This window comes from Stegostoma tigrinum, chromosome 29, assembly GCF_030684315.1.
Source record: "Stegostoma tigrinum isolate sSteTig4 chromosome 29, sSteTig4.hap1, whole genome shotgun sequence".
NCBI lineage: Eukaryota > Metazoa > Chordata > Chondrichthyes > Orectolobiformes > Stegostomatidae > Stegostoma > Stegostoma tigrinum.
The window spans coordinates 38,671,014-38,692,871 of record NC_081382.1 but is presented as its reverse complement, the minus strand read 5'-3'; the positions used below and the strand labels follow the sequence as shown (position 1 = coordinate 38,692,871).

At 45.3% G+C, this 21,858-nt stretch overlaps 1 protein-coding gene across 1 annotated transcript in view; it reads left to right on the top strand.

The window, feature by feature from the left end:
* LOC125465303 (centrosome-associated protein 350-like) overlaps positions 1 to 21,858 on the top strand; it is a 118,780-nt gene that overhangs the window by 77,351 nt on the left and 19,571 nt on the right. Inside the window, exons 12-17 of the mRNA XM_048558601.2 lie at positions 361 to 551; positions 5,569 to 5,744; positions 11,018 to 11,142; positions 14,549 to 14,660; positions 18,545 to 18,690; positions 19,605 to 19,732. Of these exons, the coding sequence (XP_048414558.2) occupies positions 361 to 551; positions 5,569 to 5,744; positions 11,018 to 11,142; positions 14,549 to 14,660; positions 18,545 to 18,690; positions 19,605 to 19,732 (878 nt within the window). The remainder of the gene's footprint in view (positions 1 to 360; positions 552 to 5,568; positions 5,745 to 11,017; positions 11,143 to 14,548; positions 14,661 to 18,544; positions 18,691 to 19,604; positions 19,733 to 21,858) is intronic.

Sequence of the window (21,858 nt, the reverse complement as noted above, 5' to 3'; positions counted from 1 at the left end):
GGGCAAGTTATTTTGCACAGACAGTGGTACGAGTTTGGAATGTGCTGCCTGGAGTGGTGTTAGAGCAGATATGCTGAGGGCATTTAAGGGACTTCTGGATAAGCATACAAATCTGCAAGGAATGGAGGGATATGGATCAAGGGCAGGCAGAAGGGATTAGTTTAATTTGGCATCATGTTTGCCATAACATTGTGGGCTGAATGACCCGTTCCCACGCCGTACAGTTCTATGTTTTATTCCATTGTTCTGCGACTGAGAGAATCTGTCCATTCCAGCATTGGGGTAGCAGGCCCTGAGGCGGCGGCTGGTTACACTGGTTACCATTTCCATCTCACCTTGTTTTGGTCTCCCTACATTTAGGTTTCGGGACTGAGGGACATCTTGCTTGATGCAGCAGTTGTCAGTCCCTCCGAGGGTTCAGCAAGTACTGAACTCAGTCCCAGGACTGCAGACCTGGATGAGTGCAGCTACTCTTCTCTGTCAGCCTCTGGAAGCGAGGACAGTGTCACCATGAAACAACTGAAGAAGATGCACAGCAGGTTGGATGAAAGGTGAGCCGGTTCGATCGACAGGGCTGATCATTGGCCCATCTACAGGAATCAGATATGAGCATGATGGAGGAGCTAATTGTTTCAGACCCTTGCACAAGCAGATAGGAACAGAGAAGGCTCTCCTGGTCAATGAGATTATTTCCTTAGACAGTGAGTAAATTACATCAAACATTCCAGATGCTTGAAATCTAAAATTAAATCAGAAAACACTGGAAATACACAGCAGGCCTGGGAGAATTTCTGGAGAGAAACTCTGTTCAGATTTCAAGTCAGTGACCTAGCATCAGAAATTATTGTTTGTACTTCACATTCAACAAGGAAGTACTTAGAGTCATAAAATTGTACAGCACTGAAACAGACCCATTGGTCCAACTTGTCCATGCCGACCAGCTATCCTAAATTAATCTAGTCCCATTTGCCAGCGTTTAGCCCATATCCCTGTAAACCCTTCCTATTCATGTACCCATCCAGATGCCTTTTAAATGCTGTAATTGTACCAGCCTCCACCACTTCCTCTGGCAACTCATTCCATACACGCACCATCCTCTGTGTGAAAATGTTGCTCTTTAGGTCCTTTTTATATGTTTCCCTTCTCACCTTAAACCTATGCCCCTCAGTATTTGGATTCTCCTATCCTGGGCTATTCACCCTATCCATGCCCCTCATGATGATATAAATGTCTATAAGGTCACCCCCCAGGCACTCCAGGGAAAATAGCCCTAGTGTCTTCAGCCTCTCCCTCTTGAATTACTTTGGAACATCCCATGGTTGCAAATTTATTAAACGCGACTCTTTTTGTTCTGTGTCTCAATTCCGTACCCTTGGATCCATTTAACTTAAAGCTCCTGGTGAGCAAAAATCTCTCAATGGCATGTTTAACATGATAAATTGAGCCAGCTGCCGGTGCTATTTATTGATAATAAAATGTGAGGCTGGATGAACACAGCAGGCCAAGCAGCATCTCAGGAGGACAAAAGCTGACGTTTCAGGCCCAGACCCTTCATCAGAGAGGGGGATGGGGAGAGGGAGCTGGAATAAATAGGGAGAGAGGGGGAGGCGGACCGAAGATGGAGAGTAAAGAAGATAGGTGGAGAGAGTATAGGTGGGGAGGTAGGGAGGGGATAGGTCAGTCCAGGGAAGACGGACAGGTCAAGGAGGTGGGATGAGGTTAGTAGGTAGCTGGGGGTGCGGCTTGGTGTGGGAGGAAGGGATGGGTGAGAGGAAGAACCGGTTAGGGAGGCAGAGACAGGTTGGACTGGTTTTGGGATGCAGTGGGTGGGGGGGAAGAGCTGGGCTGGTTGTGTGGTGCAGTGGGGGGAGGGGACGAACTAGGCTGGTTCAGGGATGCAGTAGGGGAAGGGGAGATTTTGAAACTGATGAAGTCCACATTGATACCATATGGCTGCAGGGTTCCCAGGCGGAATATGAGTTGCTGATCCTGCAACCTTCGGGTGGCATCATTGTGGCAGTGCAGGAGGCCCATGATGGACATGTCATCTAGAGAATGGGAGGGGGAGTGGAAATGGTTTGCGACTGGGAGGTGCAGTTGTTTGTTGCGAACTGAGCGGAGGTGTTCTGCAAAGCGGTCTCCAAGCCTCCGCTTGGTTTCCCCAATGTAGAGGAAGCCACACCGGGTACAGTGGATGCAGTATACCACATTGGCAGATGTGCAGGTGAACCTCTGCTTAATGTGGAATGTCATCTTGGGGCCTGGGATAGGGGTGAGGGGGGAGGTGTGGGGACAAGTGTAGCATTTCCTGCGGTTGCAGGGGAAGGTGCCAGGTGTGGTGGGGTTGGAGGGCAGTGTGGAGCGAACAAGGGAGTCACGGAGAGAGTGGTCTCTCCGGAAAGCAGACAGGGGAGGGGATGGAAAAATGTCTTGGGTGGTGGGGTCGGATTGTAAATGGCGGAAGTGTCGGAGGATGATGCGTTGTATCCGGAGGTTGGTAGGGTGGTGTGTGAGAACGAGGGGGATCCTCTTAGGGCGGTTGTGGCGGGGGCGGGGTGTGAGGGATGTGTTGCGGGAAATACGGGAGACGCGGTCAAGGGCGTTCTCGATCACCGTGGGGGGAAAGTTGCTGTCCTTTCCGGAGAGACCACTCTCTCCATGACTCCCTTGTTCGCTCCACACTGCCCTCCAACCCCACCACACCCGGCACCTTCCCCTGCAACCGCAGGAAATGCTACACTTGTCCCCACACCTCCTCCCTCACCCCTATCCCAGGCCCCAAGATGACATTCCACATTAAGCAGAGGTTCACCTGCACATCTGCCAATGTGGTATACTGCATCCACTGTACCCAGTGCGGCTTCCTCTACATTGGGGAAACCAAGCGGAGGCTTGGAGACCGCTTTGCAGAACACCTCCGCTCAGTTCGCAACAAACAACTGCACCTCCCAGTCGCAAGCCACTTCCACTCCCCCTCCCATTCTCTAGATGACATGTCCATCATGGGCCTCCTGCACTGCCACAATGATGCCACCCGAAGGTTGCAGGAACAGCAACTCATATTCCGCCTGGGAACCCTGCAGCCATATGGTATCAATGTGGACTTCACCAGTTTCAAAATCTCCCCTTCCCCTACTGCATCCCTAAACCAGCCCAGTTCGTCCCCTCCCCCCACTGCACCACACAACCAGCTCAGCTCTTCCCCCCCACCCACTGCATCCCAAAACCAGTCCAACCTGTCTCTGCCTCCCTAACCGGTTCTTCCTCTCACCCATCCCTTCCTCCCACCCCAAGCCGCACCCCCAGCTACCTACTAACCTCATCCCACCTCCTTGACCTGTCCGTCTTCCCTGGACTGACCTATCCCCTCCCTACCTCCCCACCTATACTCTCTCCACCTATCTTCTTTACTCTCCATCTTCGGTCCGCCTCCCCCTCTCTCCCTATTTATTCCAGCTCCCTCTCCCCATCCCCCTCTCTGATGAAGGGTCTAGGCCCGAAACGTCAGCTTTTGTGCTCCTGAGATGCTGCGTGGCCTGCTGTGTTCATCCAGCCTCACATTTTATTATCTTGGAATTCTCCAGCATCTGCAGTTCCCATTATCTCTGGTGCTATTTATTGGACAGAGTTCCATCCTTCTTTTTTACTTCACCCTTTCCATGATGGAAAAGCAACCAACATAATCAAAGACCCCTACCCTGGTTATACTCTCTTCCACCCTTTCCTATCAGTCAGAAAATATAAAAGTTTGAATACACGGACAAACATATTCAAGAACAGCTTCTTCCTTGCTGCTACCAGACTTTTGAACCAACCTCTCCTATGTTAATATTAACCTCTCTGCACCTCCTCTGTGGTTGGAACACAGTATTCTGCACCATGTTCTGCTCCCTGATGCACTTTGCACAATCGGCCTGTAGAGCATGTAAAACAACACTTTTCACTGAATCTTGGTACATGTGACAACAATAAATCAAATTACATCATGATAAGATATTTCCTAAATTCTCTCTGGAATACCTGGAAGGTTACGCCGGCACGTCCCTCATACATTTGGATGTGCAGCTAAACCGAATCTGTACCTTACCATGTGGAGTGTCTGCTGCCTCCATCTTCTTGATGTTGCAGGGACCCATTAGGCCTGGTTACTGTGAGATAGTAAGAACTGCTGATGCTGGAGTCTGAGATAACACAGTCTGGAGCTGGAGGAACACAGTAGGCACACAGCATCTGAGGAGCAGGAAAGCCGACATTTTGGGAAATCTGAAGAAAAGTCCCGACGCGAAACGTCAGTTTTCCTGCTCCTCTGATGCTCCCTGACCTGCTGTGTCCCTCCAGCTCCAGACTGTGTTATCTCTAGGCCTAGTTACTGTATTGTTGTAGAGGGAGACCACTACCTTTTCATTTCATTCATTTCTACAATTTGGGAATCCTCTGGCTGAAAAATGCAGGCCAGAAGAAACCCAAATCTGTGGATCAAGTACTCTCGAAGGGAAATGTACAAAATTTCTCAAAGTCCTTTTGGTGATGTTATCACTTTGTTTCCAACTTTGTAGCGATCTCAATTCAGCATTGGGTCAGTTAGACCAAGGTCTCAGCTTCTGTTGGAAGGTTTTATGTTCTCCTTTCAGAGTCTTGAGTTATTTGTAATTTTCAACCCTGGTTCCCGCTAGTCTGATAAATGTAACAAACTCAGCTTCTGCCAAATGTTACAAGTTCTGAGGTAACCAAAAAGGCAACATCACACACTTCTGCTTTTCCTTTGAGTTACAATTGGCTCTTTCCCTGCAACATGGTTGTCAAATTTCCATTTTCCAACTTATATCTCCAAACGATGAGGTAGTCTTTACATCAGCATGGACTGAGGGAAGGTGGTCTTTGTTCATTTTGACTGCAGATGGGCATTTTAGGCTAGCATTAGCAATAAAGTGGCACCTGTCCCAATGAAAGAAGGAGGCATGGAGCAACCACCTTTACTGGAAGCCAAGGACAAAGGGATTTTGGCTGAGGCCTGGCATCAGACAGCTTGTTTCTCCTCTTTTGTTTATTCGTTCATGGGATGTGGCATCACTGGCTAGGCCAGCATTTATTGTCCGAACTCAATTGCCCAGAGGGCAGTTAAGTGTCAACCACATTGCTGTGGATCTGGTGTCAAATGTAGGCCAGATCAGGTAAGGACGGCAGATTTCCTTCTCTAAAGGACATTCATAAGCCAGATGGCTTTTTTTCCTGACAATTGACACTAGTTTCATAGTCATCAATTGGCTTGATTTTCCTTGAATTCAAACTCCATCATCTGCCATTCCAACATTCAAACCTGAGTCCCCAGGAGATTATTGTGGTCTCTAGATTAATCATCCCGTGATCATACCAGTAGGCCATTGCCTCCCCCTATTCGCCCAAGGAAGTGTGGACGGGGTGGGATGGGGTGGGAGAGTGGAGATAGCAGTTCTGGGGGTCAGTAAAGCAGAAGTTAGTCTTGGTGAAATTTTCAGGTTACGTTGGAGCTCAGTTGATTCCTGTGTGACTGAGGGACTGGGGTGTGGTCCCCCTTGTTGCTTTTTCCAGGTTCCTGACGAAGAAAGAGAAGGAGCTGGTGAAGCGGCGGCGACAAGCGGAGGACTTGCTGGAGTGGAAACAACGCTGTGACGAAGAGGAGTTGGCTCTACATAGGACTGAGTCAGAAACTGTTGCTCCCTGGAGTCCGCTGGCCCAGGAGATAAATCCAGGCAAAACAGAGACCGGTATGATTCAGCAGAAATATTGCATCTCATTTTTAAAGTGGTGTCTTGCACAGACTCTGGCCTTCTGAGCTACACTGAATATCAAAACCTGTGTGAGCATCTTCCTGACATTAGTGACTGCAGTTCTTTAGCTCGCCTCCAGCTGTGTGAGAACTTTGCGTGATCTTTCATGCTTACATTCTGATTCCTCACTTTTCCGAAGGTGCCTGCGTCTATTCATTTCCCAGCTGCAGTCACAATGCCATTTCATCCTCCTCTATCTGACCCCCTCAAGTTGCTCCGACGACCCATGAACTGGTTGGAGCTCATATGGTAAGCAATCAGTATCAAGTCCCTCCCTGACTCTTGAAGTGATAAATAAATGTGAGAATTTAGTTGCATTTTAAACTAGATGTAGCCCTATTCCACAACAGTAACAAATGCACATGAAAATTAAGAACAGAAGTAGGTCATTCAGACCTTTGTAACAGCCCTGCCAGCCAATAACTTCATGGCTGATCTGAATACTGTACATTCCCTCTTAACTTCCCATACCTTTTCACCAACGTTCATGCAGATGAAAAGTCAAAACACCTGTGCGTTAAAAATATTCATCAAGTTTGTATCATAGTTTTTTTTATTTTCATAGATTCCCCACAGTGTGGAAACAGGTCATTCGGCCCAACAAGTCCACGCCGCCCCGCTGAACAGCATCCCACCCAGGCCCATTCCCCTACCCCTTCATTTTCGCATGTCGAACTCACGTGACCTAAACATCCCTGAGCATTATGGGAAATTTAGCTTAGCCAATCCACTTACCCTGCACATCTTTGGACTGTGGGAGGAAACCGGAGCACCAGGAGGAAACCCACGCCGACATGGGGAGAACATGTAAACTCCACACAGACAGTCGCCGAGGCTGGAATTGAACCTGGGTCCCTGGCGCTGTGAGGCAGCAGTGCTAATTGAGGAGCTATGTTCCCTGAGGCAGAATTGTTCAGAAAATGTTATTTGATTGAGTATAGGAGTTGGGATGTCATGTTGCTCTATTACAGGACTTTGGTTAGGTCAGTTTTGGAATACTGCTTTCAATTCTGCTCTCCCTGTTTTAGGGAAGATGTTGTGAAGCTTGGAAGAGTTCAGAAAAGATTTACAGGGATGGTGCTAGGGTTTATGAACAGGCCGGGGCTATTTTCCCTGGAGCATCAGAGTCTGAAAGATGACCTTCTAGAGGTTTATAGAGGGGCATGGATAAGGTGAATAACCAAGGTAATTTTCTCCCAGGGTAGGGGAGCCCAAAACTAGAGGGCATAGGTTTAAGGTGAGAGAGGAAAGATTTAAAAGGGACCTAAGGGGTAACTTTTCATGCAGTGGGTGGTGTGTGCATGGAACAAGCTGCTAGAGGAGGTGGTGAACGTTGGTACAATTATAACATTTGAAAGGCATATGGATTGGTATATGAAGAGGAAGGGTTTAGAGGGAAATGAACCAAATACAGGCAAATGGTCTAGATTAATTTAGGATACCTGGTCAGCATTGATGAGTAGGATCAAAGGGTACGTTTCCATGTTGTACATCTCTATGACTCTATGGTTAAAAGCTGGCCCAGTCTTTTAAAGCAGCTGGCAGATTGTAAAGCTAGGTTGGAGTCCATTGCCAACTGAGCGAATCTGGACCAATTGCATTGGTTCATTTCCATTCTACTTATGTGCTCTACTTATGATTCGGGTGGCCTGGCATTAACCCGTGGTCTCTTGACCACATTTTGCAGGTCCTGAAATATTGCACAGAATTAGCTCAGCAACAATCTGAGATCATAGGGGCCGTGGCACAAGTGAGGCGATGTCAGAGCAGACGATGAGTGGGCAAAACAGCCCCAACCTGCCACAAATTCATGACAAATCTCTCAACATTGTCTAACAAGAAAGATAAATTAGGAGCGGCGAGGACCACGTGGTGTTATCACAGGACTGTTAAATCAGAGACCCAGGAAATGTTCTGGGGACCTCCGTTTGACGTCTGCTACAGCAGATAGTTGAACTTAAATTCAATGAATATGTGGAAATAGGATCCTAATGATGACTATCAACAAGGAAAATCTCATTTGGTTCACTAGTGTCCTTTTCAGGGAATGAAACTGTCATTCTTACCTGATCTGACCGACATGGGATTCCAGGCTCACAGTAATATGGTTGACTTCAGCCCTCTGGGATGAGCAGACAAAATGCTGGCCTAAAATCATAGAGAGTCATAGAGTTGTACAGCACAGAAACAGACCCTTTGATCCAACTCGTCCATGCCAACCAGATATTCTAAGTTAATCTAGTCCCATTTGCCAGCATTCAGCCCATATCCTTCTAAACCCTTCCTAGTCATGCACCCCTCCAGTTGCCTTTTAAATGTTTTAATTGTACCAGTGTCCGCTACTGATCTGGCAGCTTATTCTTTACAAGCACCACCCTCTGCGAGAAACAACTGCCAGTTAGGTCCTTTTTAAAACTTTCCCCTTTCACCTTAAACCGATGGCCTCTAGTTTTAGACTTCCCTACCCTGGGAAAAAGACCTTAACTAGTCAACCTATCCATGTCCCTCATGACTTTACAAACTTCTATAAGGTTGCTGCTCAGTCTTCGATGCTCCAGGGAAAATAGCGCCAGCCTATTCAGCCTCTCTCTATAGTCAAACCCTCCAACCCTGGCAACATCCTTGTAAATCTTTTCTGCACCCCTTCAAGCATCTTACCTATAGCAAGGACACCAGAGTTGGATGCAGTCTTCCAAAATTTGTGCATGGGAAATTATGAATCAATAACTTGATTGAGTTTTTTTGAAGAAATGACAAAGAAGATTAATGAAGGCAAAATGGTGGACATTGTCCGTATGGGCTGTTAACAGCCTTCTGGGAAATTAGGGATGGGCAGTAAATGCTGACCCAGTTTAACACCAACATCCAGGAATGAATAAAAAAAGGGCTTTAACTAGCATCTTCATGAAGTCAGGACACCTCAAAGCACTTTTCAGCTAATGGCCTATTTCTTGAACTCTAGAACAGCTAATTTGTATGTAGCAAGCTCCAACAAGAAACCAATCGGATTGCCTGCTATCAGTCATGTTAGTTGAAGGACAAATAGGATGTTAGAGAAGTGCATTTCTTTAACTTGCAGACTAGAGTCTTTTGCATTGCGCTGAGAGTTAGTTTCATATACCATATGGAGGGCCTCTCATGTGGGGAGAAGTGGGGCCAGGAATTTGAACTCATGAGCTTCTAACGCAGAAGATGAGTGTGCAGCCCATGAAGCTACAGGCATCCATTATGTCAAGTGTGGAATATATTTAGTCGGTGTGCAGGAGATTTTTTTGCAAGGAGATTTGTAACAAAAATGTTCTATTGTCCACCATTAATATCCATGAGGAGCACTAAATGGAGGAGGGAGAAAGCAATAGTCTGCACAGAATTAATTAGCGTGGCCTTCTGTGTTTTTTAAGTAAGCATTTTAAGAGGATGAGGGCACCTTATGTTGCTTTTTAATACCCAATATTCTATGGCTTCAGTGTGGCATAAATAAGCCAGAACTAATTGCTACTGAACTCCCTCTAAGAGGTTTGAGAACTTGCCAATCCCTGCCAGCCATTATGGGTTTACTGGGCGACAATATCCCTTGGCAAAATTTCATATTGTGCATTAGGAGGCTCTTCAGTGGCACTCTCCACTGAGATTGTTGGCATCATTTTCATCATTAAGGGAGATTGGTTCAGCAGCTTTGCCTGGTGCTTGGCATTCTGGGCTTGACAGAGATAGAAATTGATTGGAAAGTTGGAGTGGAACAGGAGTAGCTAATATAAAAACTAAAAAGTGAATCTAATCAGGAAGGATGGACCAGTTTGGCCAGGGTTCATTTCTCTAGAAAGGAGAAGACTAAGAGGTGACCTGTTAGAAGTCATTAACATTGTAGAAGAGTTTGGGGGGTTAAAAGTGGAGCAAGAGTCTCACATGAAAGTGAGACTCGAACTCGTTTTGATTTCTTTATTCTTTCCTGGGATATGCATGTTGCTGGGAAAGCCAGTAATTGTCACCCATTCCTAATTGCCCTTGAATTGAGTGACTTTCGAGGCCTTAGAGGGGAGTCAAGAGTCTACCATATTGCTATGGGTCTGGAATCATATGTAGACTTAGATGGAAGGAATCCTTCCCCAAAGTGTCACAGAGAACCTGGTGGGAATATAAGATGATCATTAATAAATTCAATAACGAATTTGGGGGTAAAGAACTCTTTGCCCAGAAAACAATTGTAATGTGGAACTTGCTACAACAGGATATAGTTGAAGTGAATGACTGATGCATTTTAGGGAATGTAAGTAAAGACATGGAGCTCCTGAAAATAGGTGGGTATGTTGATGGTTTAAGGTAGTGGGTTGGTTTCAAGTTGGTGGGTTGAATAGACCTGTGCTGTGCTGTCAATAATTTCTAACTTTGTCGGAGGAGGCCTTCCACCCCTAAGGCAACTGCCTCGACATTTAGCTAGGATGTGGCTGATCTGTTTTCCCCACATTGTGGTTCCTTAACCCTTAACATCCTTACTCTGGAATAGTTCTGAAATTCTTTTTGACACCCAAACTGAAAATCTCCTGGATGGAGATGTCTAGTTTTTCATCATGCCCCTTCTTGGAGAAGCTTTCTTTCTTGGCTTTTCGGGCCATTTGTAAAAAGTGCCCATGCTACCTCGGATTACCCTGGAAGGATAAAATATCTCAAACATTGAGCAACAAGTGAAACTAGCCATGTCATGCTGGAGCACGAGTGGTGAAAATGAATACACAGCCCCCTCAAGTTTTGTATGGCTTAATGAATAGATAGTGTTACTTTGAAGAAGATTAGGGACTTCGCTTCAGCCTTTTGCCCAACTATTATCCCCTGAACAGATATCTCTTAAACAAATGATCAGATCATTATCACAGTGCTGTTTGTTGAAACCTTGCTGTGTACAGACTGGTTGCTTTTCCTTCTACATCACAAGTTAAAGAAGTTGACTGCAAAACACTTTGAGATATCCTGAGATTAGCTATATAAATGCTATTAATTTATTTACTAAATACATTGTGAGGATCCCTTGGTGATGTCTCACTTGCTAGTTGAGGAGTGCTGGGGCACAAGTGTCTCTTTGTCATGTTCTGTCTGTTGCTAATGATCTCAATACAGACCAGCAATGGAAACAGCAATGATCGCAATCCATGTTTGTGTGACAAAAGGCATTTCTTCTCTCCTTGCTTTTGCCATCTGTTTTATTCCCAAATTAGATAACTGGAACCACGGGGAATGCTCACACTTCACCGAATCAAACAAATCCCTCAGCACCGATGAAGTGGTAACCTTGGCTACAGTTTCCCCTTTGGATGAGCATTGTCAAGGGCAACTGAATGTGGTAAATACCTACTTCATGGTTCATATAATTGTCCTTGTAGAATGATTGACTCTTGAGGTTGAGCTGTTGAATAGTCGTCCCAATGAGGCCTTTCAGACCCAGTATGAGGCTTGCATTGTTGGCTTCTCTTCCCTTGAAGGGACATCTTCTTTAAGGAGTTAATGTTCTGTGTATACAATGTTGCGTTTCTGCCTTCCAGTTTGCTGTCTTTGGGTTTACATGCTGCGCACACACAAATTGGTTGGCTTGCTGTAATGAGATATTGGGACCTGCCGATGCTGGAGAATCTGAGATAACAAGGTGTAGAGCAGGATGAACACAGCAGGCCAAGCAGCATCAGAGGAGCAGAAAAGTTGACATTTCAGGTCTGGACCCTTCTTCAGAAATGAAGTAGCCAAACATTGCAGACATTGTCCATTTCTGAAGTGAAAAGTCTTTTCTGGCTTATCTCTGGCTTACTGTAATGTTTGTTTTATAACTTATGATGTGCTTAGCTGTTTTAAATCAGCTAACTTATCGAATTAATCAATTCCTGAGAAGGGATTAATTATTGCACCATTAACATTAAGAGGACACCTTGGACACCTTGTCCAGAATGAGTAAGTTGGCCTCGAGCACAATAAGTGTATTTGAAACCAAGGAAGCAAAATCAGTCAACTCAGGTCTTCCCTCCTAACAGGCCTTCAGTGACCCCTGCTGGAAAGTACATGTATAACTGATGAGTGGGGACAGAACCATGCTTAGGAACGCTATATGGTAAGATGCCACACAAACACAAAAACAAGAGGTGATTTGGTCCATTGGGATTCTAGAACTGAACAAGAAGAGTATCATTTCTTTAATTTCCAACCAACCCCCACCCCCCCCAACCCACCCACATTGGCCCACCTTTGTCCAACAGTTTACTAATGCTCACTTTCCATGTCCACGTCAGGTAGCAATGCCCATAAAGTTATAACCCAGCAGGAGGCTCAACCTGCAAGATGAATAAAAGTGAAAGGGAGAGAAAGAAAGTAGATGCTTGAATGATAAATGATCAGTAAATTTAATCAGATAGTTTCAAAAGCTGTAAGTTCGCTGTTTCAGTATATGACCAGCTGCAGATTGGGAGGATTTCCTGACATGCAGTAAAAATGAATTTTCTTTGAGCAGTATGTTAACAAAGTTTCACACATGATAAATGAAACACTAAAAGAAATCACGGCAATCGAGTTGATCTATTCGAGTACAGTATTGAAGTGTGCAGAGTTGCATCAATAATTAAGCCCTCACAGTGCTTGATGTGTGCGTAATTTAATCTGGAGTGCCCAGATGTACTATAAATGCTTCTCACTTCAGACGTGGACAATGTGTGCAATGTTTGGCCACTTTATTATTCCTTAAACAATTTAGCTGAAAGCAAAATAACGGAAAGCAGTTAACAGACACAAATTGATGACTCAGAGATGGTACAGCTGCACCTCCCAGTCGTGAACCATTTCAACTCCCCCTCCCATTCCTCAGACGACATGTCCATCCTGGGCCTCCTGCAGTGCCCACAATGATGCCACCCAAAGGTTGCAGGAACAGCAACTCATATTCCACTTGGGAACCCTGCAGCCCAATGGTATCAATGTGGATTTCACAAGCTTCAAAATCCGCCCTCCCCCTACTGCATCCCAAAACCAGCCCAGCTCGTCCCCGCCTCCCTAGCCTGTTCTTCCTCTTACCTATACCCTCCTCCCACCTCAAGCTGCACCCCTATCTCCTGTCTACTAACCTCATCCCGCCCCTTGACCTGTCTGTCCTCCCTGGACTGATCTATCCCCTCCCCACCTCCCCACCTACACTCGCCTTTACTGCCTCCATCCCTGCCTCTTTAACTTGTCTGTCTCCTCTCCACCTATCTTCTCCTCTATCCATCTTCTATCCGCCTCCCCCCCCTCCCTATTTATTTCAGAACCCTCTTGCCCTCTCCCATTTCTGGTAAAGGGTCTGGGCCCGAAACGTCAGCTTTCCTGCTCCTAAGATGCTGCTCGGCCTGCTGTGTTCATCCAGCTCCACACCTTGTTATTTGAGCTAAGTATGCAGCTGCTTTTGGTTAAAATTTACTTTTGGGCTCGATATCCTCAGCATTAACAAATACTCCATGCTGAGGAATGCTGCTAAGATTCCGTACAAGAACAGTAAATGGGAGGTGATTTCGCCTCGTAGGATTCTATAGATGTGGCGCTGAATGGCAAGAGATTGGAATACTGACGAGAAAAGGTTGGTTCATTTGGATGTGCAGCAGGAAATCGATGGAAAAGTAACTCTATTGGAATGCCGCAGCATATTGCTTCTTTAGGATTCTGTGAGTGACTGGCATGGGGCTTGGTTCATTAGAAGTTCATTCCTGGAAGAAGTATGTGTAGACTCAGGGAAGAATGTAGATTAATGATCGTGCAATTTTGATATTATTCCAATGACATTATTAAATAGGATGTGATCTTGTTACTTAACAATGTGTTAGGTCCAGGTTTGACTTTATTGCTGAAAGATGAACATAGGGTTACTGGGACTTTTTAACGTTGTCTTAAGAAGTGATGCTGAGGTTATATGATACATAATATATCAGTCATCAATTTTGGATCTGGAGAACCCAAGTCACATTGAAAAGTATCATAAATGCAATGCATCCTGATTACGAGTTAATGTACTATTTTCAGAAAACAGTTACAACTCAAAAGGAAACTATACTTCTAAAAAACATGAGAGAAAGTTCATCATTTTCTGTAGATTTTGACTAATTTTGATCATCCTGCTCCTCTGCAAAGTAGTTACAAACTTCTGTCAATGTAAGAAACCTCAAATTCCTCAAATTAACTTCAGATGGGTGGCAAGATGGCTCAGTGGTTAGCACTGTTGTCTCATAGCGCCAGGGACCCAGATTTGATTCCGGCCTTCGGTGACTGTCTGCGTGGAGTTTGCACATTCTCCCTATGTCTGCGTGGGTTTCTACCAGGTGCTCCGGTTTCTTCTCACAGTCTAATGATGTTTAGGTTAGGTGGATTGGTCATGCTAAATTGCCCTGCAGTGTCCAGGGATGTCCAGGTTAGGTGGATTAGCCTTGGGAAATATGGGGATGGGTTGAAGGAGTGGAATGCTGTTCAGAGGGTTGTTGCAGTCTTTATGGGCCAAATGGCCTCTCTGATTCCATGGCACGTATACAATGACTGGGATTTCTGAACAATGATCTCCTGAGGACAGGACCATAATACTCATAGACCTGAGCCAAGAACATGGGCTAGGCTTAATGATGGTAAAATTAGAGTGTGACTGAGTGCTTCACACTGCACAACTGATCTCAGTCTCTAAAATTCAACTTGCGCTTTGTAGTTTCCAGTTAATATTAGAAGGTTTTATTTTTGGGTTTCCTCATTTTCAGAAACCTCCTGCTAAAAGCTTGGAGCAGAGGCCTGCAATGGTTCTAAAATCTTCTGAAAAGTCGGCAATCAAGGTGGCCAAGATTCGATCAGAGAAAGGTTTACTTATCACTGGTGAGAATGGGAAAAGAAAATCTTTCAATTTAATGTTCCAATTAACGTTTTTCTTGCTAAATTTCTCCTTTTCATGTGTCAACATTTCCCCCAGTGCTTTAGTTTCTTTCTAGAATAGAATATCCTTTATTAGGTGGCTTATGGTTTTGAAGCTAAAGCCTGTTGTTTATGCCTGTTTCTGGAAACTGCATGTTAGCAAGGAGTTAGATCATGAGGCAATGAACACCATGTCTGTCAGTCCTCTCCTGCCATGCTCCCAAGCGTACACAAGATCTTCTGAACACTGAAATAATTCCCTTCCGGGGAATGTGATGTCTTGAGAGAGGGAGAAGAAAAGCTTTAAGAAAAGGCTGGCCAGAGCAGATGTGCCCAGATGTTCAGCAATTCAAGTCTGCAACTTTTCATGTTTCTCTTGTGAATGTCGGAGCCAGGGTACGTTGGCGGTGGCTCAGTCCGTAGCACTTTTACCTCGGAGTCGGAGGGCCTGGTTTTTAGGCCTCATTGGGGTTGGGCTGGGAGGTGGACAGATACTAGAAGTAGCACTATCAGCCATGTCCTGCACCCTCAATCCCTCCCCTCCTCGACACCATTTCCTTGGAGACAGTCTACAAATGGAAAGCCTACAGCCCTCAAGAGGGAGTAGCTAATTAAGCCAATTAACAATCTGTCAAGACTTACAAACCAGGGCCAGCAGGGGTTTTCCAATCAGTTTTCAGGCTGCCAGATATAGTTGGATGACATCAGTCTTGCATTCTGAAAGTAGAATGGAGAGGCAATGGCCTAGAGGTATTATCACCAGACTATTAATCTAGAAACTCAACCAGTGTTCTGGGGACCCAGGTTCGAATCCTGCCATGGCAGATAGTGGAATTTGAATTTAATAACAAAACAAGTGGAATTAAGAATCTACCTTTGACCATGAAACCATTGTCTGTAAAACCCATCTGTCTCACTAATGTCCTTCAGGGAAGGAAATCTGCCATCCTCACCTGGTCTGGCCTATACGTGACTCCACACCCACAGCAATATGGTTGACCCTCAACTGCCCTCCTGAAATGCCTAGCAAGCCATTCAGTTATACCAGTCACCACACGAGATAGGCAATAAATGCTAGCCAGGCAGTGACATCCATGTCCACAAGTAAATAAACAATAACTTTCCCCACCCATCCTGTCACAGCTGCAATACTTACACTTTGGAGAAAGGGTTCCTCCATTTAGAAGTGCCCTCCCTCTGACTCATCTTGACTGATATCCTGCTGTGGCCCACCAGCTGACAGGCTTCTGGTTGGCACTCTAGCTTTGAGAACATGCCCCACTTTCCTTAATTTATCACCGAGTCCAAGAAGATCAGCACTATCTGGGTCACTTGGTTGACATCCCTTTCACCATCTTTCATGTTTATTCTCTCTAACACCAACGCATTCTAGCAGCAGAGGGTACCATTCAAAACATGCTCTGCATGAGATTTTGAATCCAGCAACTTTCATCCCCAGGAAGGACGACAGGAGCAGATATATAGGAATACCACCACTTGCAAGTTCCCCTCAAAACCACTCATCAACATGGCTTGTAAGTATATTGCCGCTCCTTCACTGTTCCTGGATCAATATACTGGAATTCCTTTCATGGCATTCTGGTTCATCCCAGACCACATGAGGTTCAGCAGCTTATCACCACCTCCTTCTCAGGGTAACTAGGGATGGGCAGCAAATGCTGGACCAGTCAGCAATGCCCACATATTGTAAATTAATTTTTTAAAATAAAGATGTTGCCCACTGGCTACTAATTGGCTACTCTGAAGGAAATCACATCAAGCAACTGTTTCCAATGTAGTGTGGGCATCCAATGCCCATTTAAGCCTGAGCAGGGTGCAGAGGTTTGGGTCACTTTTCAGAAGCCCATAGGGAAAATCCTCTCAATTATCCACACAACCTGTTCTCATCATTTCACCTTCCCAGGCTCAGTAGCTGATGTTGATTAACAGTTCCATGTACCTGATTCTCTCTGACATTGTTACTGTGTTTGGTTGATATTAGATGCCCTGAGCTATGAAGCACCATCACCTTCCACTGTAAGCACAATGAGAACTCCCCTGTTTTCACAAAAATTTCAACTTGAACCTCAAACAGGTATAGCAGCTCTAGATTAATGCCTCGTACCCCTTCAGTATTGCAGAGGAGTGTAGATGTTGAGCTCAGGAATCGTGATGCAGGCTTCAAACCCACAATCTTTTGTCAACGTGCACCTAGGACAACACAATTGGCACAACAAAGTAGACTGCACTGTTTTTCTGTAATGATTTCCCTCAAGAAAGAACTGTCCTGGAGAGTATAAACAGTAAAAATCTGCTGTCAAATTTTTTTGAGGTTTTTGTTTTGGTCTTATGTCTGGATATGGTTTGCAACTGGTCTGGACCAGTTTTAAGATAGTTCCATCCCTCAGGTTTGAAAACCAACTGATTATTCGTTCCAAAATATGTGTAGGAGCGTATTGCTGTTCTTTTTCAAAGAAACAAAGGTGGAAATAAGAGCATAAGAACTAGGAGCAGGAGTAGGCCATCTGGCCTTGTGAGCCTGCCTCGCCATTCAATAAGATCATGGCTGATCTTTTCATGGAATCAACTTCACTAACCTGCTAGCTTAATTCCTTTACAGTTCAAAAATCTGCCTACCTTTGCCTTAAAAACATTCAATGAGGAAACCTCAACTGCTTCACGGGGCAAGGAATTCCACAGATTCACAACCCTTTGGGTGATGAAATTCCTCCTCAACTGAGTTCGAAATCTGCTCCCCCTTGTGTTGATTCTATGCCCCCTCATTCTAGTTTCATCTGCCAGCGGAAAAAAACCTCCCTGCTTCTACCTTATCAATTCCCTCCATAATTTTATACGTTTCTATAAGATTCTCCCTCAATAAAAAAAAAATTGCAGGTATTATGGCTTTAAAAATGACGAATATTTAGTACTAGAAATAGTGGTTACATTTTAACATGACAACCTCATTGTGACTTGTTTGCCCTCAGCAGCAGGGTGGAGATGGTAAAGTCACTGAATGAGTGATTCAGAAGCTTAGGCAGGGGCAGGACCAACAACAGCAACCATGGATCCTGATGCTGTTCCTGGCCAGGCTCCTGATTCGTGACCTGATCACAATAGCTTGCAATCCCTCCCCAACCGGACTCAAATACGGACCTTTTGAGCCTTGGGGTCCAGTTATTGGCCCCTGATAAAACCACTGTTACTGCGTCTGAATGACTGACATGGGTTTAAATCCTACATCAGCAGCTGGTGATATTTAAAGCCAATGAAGAAAGTCTGGAATGAAAGCCTTGTCATCATTGAAAAATGGTGACCATGACAAGCTTCATCAATTGTTGCAAAAACTCACCTGGATGAAGGGTCTAGGCCCGAAACGTCAGCCTTCCTGCTCCTCTCATGCTGCAGGGTCCGCTGTATTCATCCAGCTCGACACCTTGTTATCTCGGATTCTCCAGCATCTGCAGTTCCTATTATCTCTGGATCCCTAAAATCTTTTTTTTTGGGAAGCTAGTCTGCTACCTTTCCCCTCTCTGGCTTACAGCAATGACTATTAACTGTCTTAAATGTCGTCTGAAATGTCTTGGTTTCCAGTTCTCCAGAACACTGATCCCAACAAGGTTGAAGTGACTCTTAACTGCCCTCTATGGAGCGATTTACTCAGTTTAAGGGGCAATTAGGGATGAGGAACAAGTGCTGGCCTTGCCAATGATGCCAACGCCCCGTGAAAGAATAAAGACATGCCACGGTATATGAGGGGTGAATTCTCACTCCTGAGTTACTCAGCACCACAGACAGCAGTGGGACGTTTCATTGATCAATCAATGAACAATTTCTTCTCTTTCCAGAAACAGCTGGAGAAATCCGGAGATCCCCACTGGAGTGTGAACTGGCGAATGGGAAGGCGATGCTGGGTGACCTGCAGAGTGAGCAGAAGAGGCAGCGAAGGGAAAGGTTAAAGATGGAAGAAGCTGATCTGTGCAGACAGCTGGAGGTTTGTGGTGTATGTCAAAGGGAACAATGTATGAGTGTCATAGCCCCTTGAAGAAAAAGCATACATTTACATAGCACCTCTCTTTTTTTTTACCTCAGGCTGTCCCACAGCTTCTCATGGCCAGTTAGCTACTGTTACTCACTCTGTGAAGCAGCATTGTGAATTTTGCAGCAGCTTTGGGCAGCAGAGTGATTCAGCAGTTAGCACTGCTGACTCACAGTGCCGGGTACCCAGGTTCGATTCCAGTCTCTGGTGACTGCCTGTGTGGAGCTTACACATTCTCATTGTGTCTGCGTGGGTTTCCTACAGGTACTCCCACAGTCCAAAGATCCGCAGGTTAGGTGGATTGGCCATGCTCAATTGCTCTCCATTTCCGGGAATTGCAGGCTGGATGAGTTAGCTGTCTAGGCCCGAAATGTCAGCCTTCCTGCTCCTCTGATGCTGCTTGCCCTGCTGTGTTCATCCAGCTCTCCACCTTGTTATGTCAGATTCTCGAGCATCTGCAGTTCCTACTATCACTAGCCACGGTGAATGCAAAGTTATGGGGATGACGTAGGCTCTGGGATCTGGGTGGTATGCTCTTCAGAGGGTACACACAGAATTAATGGGCCAAATAGCCTCTTGCCACACTTTAGGGATTCAATGATATATTCATGTATGATTAATGCCGGAAATTTAAAAATGTTTGCTGATGTAAAAAAAGGTGACTGTTGGATGATCTCAGTTAAGCAACGCTGTAATATTACTAAGTCTGGGGCCAGTCAAACTGAAGAGTGATAATTGTTTGAAATGCCAGCTGACCCCTGACTGCAGCCTTGCTCTGATGCCATCCTGATGCCTGTGTTTTGACTATTTGCCCAGCCTTTGTGACAGTAACATTTTGTCATTACTGCTGTTGTTTTATTTTCCCCCAGGAGTACGACGCCTTCATCAGTAAGACAAAAGCTGAGCTGATTTCAGATGCTGAGCTTTACCTCATTTCAAAGCCACAAATTAAAGCCCCTATGGCAGTCCTGCACAAGTCTTTCCCTCAGCTGCTGAGGTACTGAGATTATAGCGGGGGACAAAGAATGATGTAGATCTGGCCATTCTTCAAAGTGTGGAGGACATTATTAAATGCCAGATGTTATTCATGATGTGTTGTGTCCCTTAGATTGAAACTGGACCTGCAAATGATTGTCCTGCATTTAGAATCGGAGGTCCTGAGCTAGTGGTTAGCAAGGACAGTGGCAGTTGTGGTCCTACTTGGTGTCTGAGTAGGAGGGACTGAGAAAAATTCTGTTGGGGTTTCTGCTCCTGATTGCTGCCCATAGACCAGTTGCTGGAGTGTCAGAGTGTCCATGTTGCCACACTCAATTTTCAGGTCCTGAACACTGACTCTGAATTTTGAGTCTGTCATTCACAGAACAGTGCAGGAAGAGTCCTTTGGACAGGGACTGCTCCAGCATCTGCAGTTCCCATTTCAACTGCTAAACCTGGCTGCCTTAATGCATTGGGATTAGGGATGGTATATCTCTCTCCTTAAAAAAGCCTCCTTACCCTCATCAACCTGCTCACAACACTGCCCCGAATGTTTGCCTCTTGCTCCCAAGCCTCCCCTCGCTCCCAACTAGCCTCCTGCAAGAGTGGGCCTGAGAATAGAGATGCCCTCACCCACAGACCGAATGCGTTACGCTGCAAAGTTGATGGAACAGATTGTTTTAGACCTGGTTGAACTAAAACTCGAGTTAACCTTTGAGGTTGCAGCTCCTTGACTGTCGGCCATACGAGGGAGTAAGGCAGTAAGATAAGCCATCACCAAAAACTATTGATTTCCCACCTTCCAAAACCGCTTTCGCTAAGTTGTTTTATCTCTGCCCTCGCCTCCCTTTGGATGCCGTTACTCCAGATAGTGAAATAATGAGTAGCATCAAAGCAGGAGAACAGAAGAAACCAGAAGGAGAAGGAGGAAAATGAATCAAGAAAGCCATTGTAAAGGGACTAGCGATTAAAAATGTAGAGCGAACACAGAAACACTTCAGCAGGTCCTTCCAACCTGTATCACAATTCAGTAAGACCAAGGCTGACCCTTCCATTGCAACTCTTACTTCATAGGAACATGGGACTCCTTGGGTGGAAGTGGTGTGGTGGTAAAGTCGCTGGGTTAGTCATCCCAAATTCCAGCTAATGCTCTGGGAACATGCATTTAATCCCACTGTGACAGATAGTGAAAATTGAAATCAATAAAAACCTGGAATAAAAGTAATTTGGCCAAATGGTGACCATGTTGATTATTATAAAAATCCATTAGGTTCACCAATGTCCCTTTAGGGAAGGAAATCTGCCATTCTCGCCTGGTCTAGCCTATATGTGACTCCAGATGCATAGCAATATTGTTGAGTTTTAATTGCCCATTGAAATGGTTCTAGCAAAGCATTCAGGTCAAGGGGCAATTTGAGCAATAAATGCTAGCCCGGCCAACAATGCCCACATCCCATGAATGAATCAAAAAAAGGAGCCCATTCTGCCCTTTGAGCCTCCTCTGTCATTCAATAATTTCATGGATGATTATCCAATTCAGCACCCTGTCCCTGCTTTCTGTCCTTCCCCTTTGATGCCTTCAGCCATAAGAACTACAACGACTCCTTATTGAAATCACTTAATGTTTTTGACTCAGCCACTTTGTGTGGGAGAGAATTCCACAGGCTCACCACTTTCTGGGTGACATTTCTCCACACCTCAGTCCTGAATGGCCTACATTGTATCCTTAGTCTGTGACCTATGATTCTGTACTCCCTGGTCACTGGAAACATCCTTCCTATCTAGTCTAGTCCCATTAGAAATATGTAAGCTTCCATGAGAAGAGAAGCCCCCTCATTCTTCAAAATTCCAGTGAGTATAGTCCTAACTTACCCAATCCCCAACCAAGATAACAAAGTGTGGAGCTGGATGTACACAGCAGGCCAAGCAGCATCTCAGGAGCACAAAAGCTGACGTTTCAACCTAGATCCTTCATCAGAGAGGGGGATGGGGAAAGGGAACTGGAATAAATAGGGAGAGAGGGGGAGGCGGACTGAAGATGGAGAGAAAACAAGATAGCTAGAGAGGAGAGCATAGGTGGGGAGTTATGGAGGGGATAGGTCAGTCCAAGGAAGATGGGCAGGTCAAGGAGGTGGGATGAGGTGGTAG